This window comes from Physeter macrocephalus, chromosome 19, assembly GCF_002837175.3.
Source record: "Physeter macrocephalus isolate SW-GA chromosome 19, ASM283717v5, whole genome shotgun sequence".
NCBI classification, from domain to species: Eukaryota; Metazoa; Chordata; class Mammalia; order Artiodactyla; family Physeteridae; genus Physeter; species Physeter macrocephalus.
This window is the reverse complement of record NC_041232.1, coordinates 27270102-27276101: the sequence shown is the minus strand read 5'-3', so window position 1 is coordinate 27276101 and position 6000 is coordinate 27270102. Positions and strand designations below refer to the sequence as shown.

Below are 6000 nucleotides of genomic sequence, written 5' to 3'. Positions count from 1 at the left end.
CACGAACCCGCGTCCCCTGCATCGGCAGGCGGACTCTCAACCACTGCGCCACCAGGGAAGCCCCTGAAGACTTACTTTTAGTAACTTAGAGGCCCCGGGGCTTGTCTGTTAGAAAACAAGAAAGAGGGTAGATTCAGGAGGGTCATTTTGCCCAGTGCATCTTTGGTGAGAATGATAACGCAAGTGCAGATTCCAGCTGACATGGCTCAGGAGGCCTCTTTTCTCCTGGGACCGCCGTCTTGAAGGTGGCAGTGGGACCCTTTCCCAGGAAGTGCCTGAAAAGTCCTCGTCTCATATGATTTGGGGTCTGGAGAGAATTTAAATGCCAGGTAGAAGTTGCCCAGTGACTTTTTTTTTTAATATATACATTTATTTATTTTATTTCTGGCTGCACTGGGTCTTCATTGCTGTGCGCGGGCTTTCTCTAGTTGCGGCGAGTGGGGGCTACTCTTCGTTGCGGTGCGCGGGCTTCTCATTGCGGTGGCTTCTCTTGTTGCAGAGCATGGGCTCTAGGCATGTGGGCTCAGTAGTTGTGGCGCACGGGCTTAGTCACTCCGTGGCATATGGGATCTTACTGGACCAAGGCTCGAACCCATGTGCCCTGCATTGGCAGGAGGATTCTTAACCACTGCGCCACCAGGGAAGCCCTTCCCAGTAACTTTATGCACCAGTTGAAACCATCGATGAGGCCTATAGAAGAACTGCCCTCCCGGTTTTGATTTTCCCCTACCCTCTGCCCTTTCCCTGTAGCATCCCCCTAGCCCAGCCCTGCATTCTCTTGCCTGCAGCACTGGAGGAGCTGGCAAACTCTCTCTCCCCTGCCTCCCCCTCTAGCCCCTTTCATGCCCCTGTTTCCCTAGGATGTGGAGCTGACCCTGTCGCTGGCCCTCCGTGACCACTAGGTGCCCACCTGCCCATCCACGATCCCTGCTGGACCCTCTCAGCCCCATCACTGACTTTCTCTGCACTCAGACCCCACGTCCTTCATTGTCAACCCTCCATTGTACCCAAGGCAGTGTTGGGTGCAGAGCTGACTTTCCATGGCACCTGGGATGGGGGAATGAGGGCTCTCCCCACCTGTGGGGTCTTCGTCAGGCTGCTGTATCACAAGCTCTGGTCCATGTTCTCACTGCCGCTCGTGGCCACACTTCAGTGACCTCCTCCAAGGCACCTGCCTGGGTTCCGTTGATCAAATGCATGGCTCTCTACCCCGCTACTCCTGAGCACTTTGCTATCCACACAGATATGACAGTGTTGTGCCTTAGCACCTCCGTGGGTGTGTGTGTCTTCGCTCTCAAGTGTAGATTCCAGAAGGCAGGGACTAGGGTTTTCTCTACACCTGAAAGAAAGGCTGGCATACAACAGCACTCACTAAATATTGGTTGAATACATCAACAAACTTCTGGAGAATAGGAACTGTGTCTTTTTAAATGTTTGGATCCCCCGCAGTATCTTCACATGAAAAGTACATCAATAAATGTCTTTTTAGATTATTCATCTAAATGTGCCGTTGGAGTTGTGAACATGCTCACTGCCAAACTTCCAGATCATGTCACATATTTTCTCTGATTTATAAAAGGCAATATATTGGAAATCCTTAGAAAGTCATGTATGCATGCATGTGCACATACACAAATTTTTAAAAATATTGAGTCATTATTATGGGAAAAAATTTTGGAATCAACCCTAACTCTGAAAGCTGGCCTTACTCCTAAAGCCTTTTCCTACTGTTCTGGAGTTCTTTCCTTCGGTAGGACCGGGGACAGTAGTTTATCTCCATGGGTGCCAGAGACCAGGTTTTAAACCTGAAAAAGCCTCACCCATCCTAGGTTTTCAATCCTTGCTGAGCAACCGAGTTATTCTGCAGGACCACAAGGGAGCTGTTTGCACGTGAGCGTCTTCTGTGCTCTCTCGGGTTATTTATCCTGTACAAACGAGCATTCATCTCTGTCTGGGTTTGCCCTCTTTTCCAGGGAGGTGCCCTTGAAGGATGCTAAGGAGTACGCAGAGTCCATTGGTGCTGTTGTGGTTGAGACCAGTGCAAAGAATGCAATTAATATCGAAGAGCTCTTTCAAGGAATCAGTAAGTACCTGATTTGTGTTTTCCGCATAGCTTGCATTTTTATGCTCTGGGAGTCAGAGGATAAAAACCAGGGAGCTCAGAGGAGAGCATTTCCTCTGTGTGAATTTGTCTGATGCCACAGATACTGAACCCTGCAGTTCTGCCCTGGTTACTGCAGAGCCGCACGGCGCATCCTCATTCTCCATCTCCACGAGTCTGTGCTTTCACCTGCCGAGTCTGGGTTTCGTGAATCAAAATGAAGTAATCCTGTTGAAAAATAAAATGTATTTTCATCAAAGAATTATGTATTTTATAGCATTTTATGTTAGCATGTCCAGGGGAGGAGAAAGAAAATAGAGAGTGATAAAGGTATAGAAAACCAAAATCACCCATGAAAGTGAATGACTCTGGGCAAATGAAACAAGAGAAGCTTTTAGTCATTTCTTTTGCCTGGTGATCGTCGGCAAGAAGTGGTGTCTCCATCCCATGTGACCTGAAGTTGGGAAGTGGGTGGAGAGTTGGTGTGGAAAACTTTTCCTCATTTCTGATGAGGTTTTTTTTTTCTTAATTGAAGTATAGTTGATTTACAGTGTCGTGTTAGTTTCAGGTACACAGCAAAGTCATTCAGTTATACGTGTGTGTATATATATATACTTTTTTTCGGATTCTTTTCTCTTGCAGATTATTACAAGATATTGAGCACAGTTCCCTGTGCTATACAGTAGGTCCTTATTGGTTATATATATATAAATTGGGTTTTATATATAGTAGTGTGTTTATGTCAATCCCAAACTCCTAATTTATCCCTCCCCTTTCCCCTTTGGTGACCATAAGTTTGTTTTCTATGTCTGTGAGCTGTTTCTGTTTTGTAAATAAGTTCATTTATATATATATTTTTATACTCCACATGTAAGAAGTGATATCATATGGTATTTGTCGTTCTCTGCCTGGCTTACTTCACTCAGCATGATCATCTCTGGGTCCATCTGATCAGTTACTGATGGGAGCTGATGGCTCTTGTCTTTGTCCCCAGTCCTGGGTCGTGTTTGCTTCCCTATCTTTATGTTGGTCTCACGAATAACCTTTATCTGCGGCTGTTCCCCAGCTGACGGCCAGCTTAAACCTTCACAGCTTCCTTGGTAACAGCTTTCCATCCTGGGTCCCCCCAGAGAGCGACCTGCCGGTGGCTGTCTCAGGAAACTGTGTCCTGAGATGCCCTCGGAGCGTGTGCCTAGCCAGGTGCAGGGACCCAAAGTCCTGGGGTGCCCGTCTCAGGAAAGGCCGAACCCCAGAACAGTTGGCAGTTGTTCTCAAGAATCTGGGCTGCAGGCAATTCCAGAAGGGAATTCCAAAAGGGAATTCCAAAAGGGAAACTGATGTTTTGGTCTCCGTGCTGCCTGCAGTCCCTGTTGGCGAACCTCTCAGAGGCAGAGGGGCCGTGCTTCCCAGGACAGATTTGATTTCCTTTCCGCTGGTTTTGGTTTGTTACTTAAGACTCTGAGAACCCACAGCAGGGAATATTTTGCTTGTTTCTCTTGGCTTGAAGGAGACTTCACCGCACATGAGGAACTCTGACCTGGGTTACTTACAGGGCCCAGGAACACGCGAAAGAAGCAGTGAAGCTCTCTGCAGCCCTGTTCCCACTTGTTCGCTGGGGTCCACATCCACTTCCCTTCCTTCCTCCTTCAGAAGGATTTGTGTTCCTGCTGTGGTTTCACCCTCAAAACAATAGTGTTGGGCTTCCCTGGTGGCGCAGTGGTTGAGAATCTGCCTGCTAATGCAGGGGACACGGGTTCGAGCCCTGGTCTGGGAGGATCCCACATGCCACGGAGCAACTAGGCCCGTGAGCCACAACTACTGAGCCTGTGCGTCTGGAGCCTGTGCTCCGCAACTTGAGAGGCCACGGTAGTGAGAGGCCCACGCACCGCGATGAAGAGTGGCCCCCGCTTGCCACAGCTAGAGAAAGCCCTCGCCCAGAAACGAAGACCCAACACAGCAAAAATAAATTAATTAATTAATTAATAAATTCCTACCCCCAACATCCTGCTCCTTCCCGAAATTGGGCCAAGGGTGCAGGGATGCGCCGTGTGAGTCTGGGTGACGTCTAAGAGGGTTTGGATCGAGCTCATTCCACTAACCTCGTATTTCTTCAAGCTCTGTCTTTTCTGGGGACGTTCAGCTTTTCTGGTACGTCAGGCTAGTTGTACAGCTAGTAAACATTTTGTTTTTATGAATGTATTAGTGGTTTTAATTAACGCAGCAGGAGAGCTCCTGACAACTGTGACATTCACAGCCGTCCCTGTGCAGCTCCTGGTATTTTCCAGAGCCCTCTCCCCAGCATCCACGCAGCTCTGTGTACCTGAAATTCACCTTGGGATTTCTGCACGAGCTAGGGAGCCTTCCGAGGTTTCTGCAAAGTCATGCTTTCAATGTAAAATGACATAAGGACTTCAAGGAAGAAAACAAGCCTAAGCCCAAGCATTAGCCTCTCAACTCAAAAGCTGTTTCTTTGCTCTGTTCAGCCAGGATAAATCCCTTCATGCATATGAGGTCTTTATGGATCAAAGTGATGGGGACTTTGCATAAGGAATTCCTGAGAGCCTGGTGGTCTGCTTCATTTAATTTTTTTTAAAAAAGCGTTTTGCTTATAGCACTGGGTAATCATGGCTTCAAATCATTAATTCGTAGAGAAGCCATTGAATTCTTGTATCTCCTCATCTTCCACGTCAAATAAACAGTTGTTTGTTTCTGTTTCATTAGACTTTGGTTAGAATTACCTTAGCAAAGAAGCCTGTGGATACCCAGACAGTGGCGAGATCTCCGTCCATATTTATAATGTGGACCCTGGTGCCTCCGTGGCCTCTACCCCTTCAGGTGCATGTCTCCAGAGTGGGATGTTGTCACCCACTTACAGGTTAACTTAAAACACAGTACCGAGCGCACCTAGATATATTACAGCAGACACCTCGTTTATTTTCCTGCCCCCTGTTCCAGCTTGTATTACATGTGCTCCTCCCTGAACTCAAAATAGGTCAAGATATTGCTGACACCTGTGCCCCCCAGAGCAGGGTTACAGAGACAACATGCCCAGGACAGAGCAGTCACAGAAAACCATGCAGGAGGAGTGAGAAGAAAAGCCGTTAAAGAGGTGTGCTTAAGCAAAATTGATTCATACGGACTCGGAACAAGAGACCAGTGTTTCCCTTTTACATTCCCAGAAGGCCCGTAAGCCAGAAATGAGACAACTGTGTTTTGGGAACATAAGTTAATATATTTCGTAACTGGAAATTGCTAGCAAAATACTGTTTTCAGACTGAAGCTGCCCTGTAAAGTGTTTGTTGCTGCCCTTTGGGGTGGTCTGTGCACACTCCGTTCTCTGGCTGGCCTGCTCCTGGTGCCCTTTTCCACCGCTCACTTTTGGACCCGCTTTACCCAACGGTGTGTGGCTAATGTTCTTTCGTGCATCTCCATTCAGGGTTGTTCTTTTATTTTCAGCCGCACCATGTGGCATGTGGGATCTTAGTTCCCCAACCAGGGATCAAGCCCACACCCCCTGCATTGGAAATGCAGAGTCTTAACCACTGGACTGCCAGGGAAGTCCCATGGGGTTGTTCTTTTTTTTTTTCCCGGGTTTTTATACCTTTAGTTTGAACACTAATGTTTTCCTCTTTGAGTTAAAACATAGGAAGGATTCTTAGCCAAGAAAACTATTGTCCATTGAGTTTTTAAATTGGTGTGTGGCAACACAGAGAATACTTGATTACTGTCCCAAACCTGTATGGTCTTCCCTATGAAACTACTCTGCCCATCTCAGTCACATTGAGAGACAGGTGAGGAGCCCTGACAGCAGTAAAGGCTTCATCTTTGCTCCCTCCTTTGTACATTCGCTCTCTCCCACCCCACCCTGCATGAGATGCTCCTCTCTTCCTCCCCACAGA

At 47.5% G+C, this 6000-nt stretch overlaps 1 protein-coding gene across 2 annotated transcripts in view; it reads left to right on the top strand.

The window, feature by feature from the left end:
• Nucleotides 1–6000, top strand: part of RAB31 (RAB31, member RAS oncogene family) — a 114009-nt gene that overhangs the window by 94056 nt on the left and 13953 nt on the right. For both annotated transcript variants that reach the window (XM_007127165.4, XM_007127164.4), the window contains exon 6: nt 1974–2083. In XM_007127165.4, the coding sequence (XP_007127227.1) occupies nt 1974–2083 (110 nt within the window). The remainder of the gene's footprint in view (nt 1–1973; nt 2084–6000) is intronic.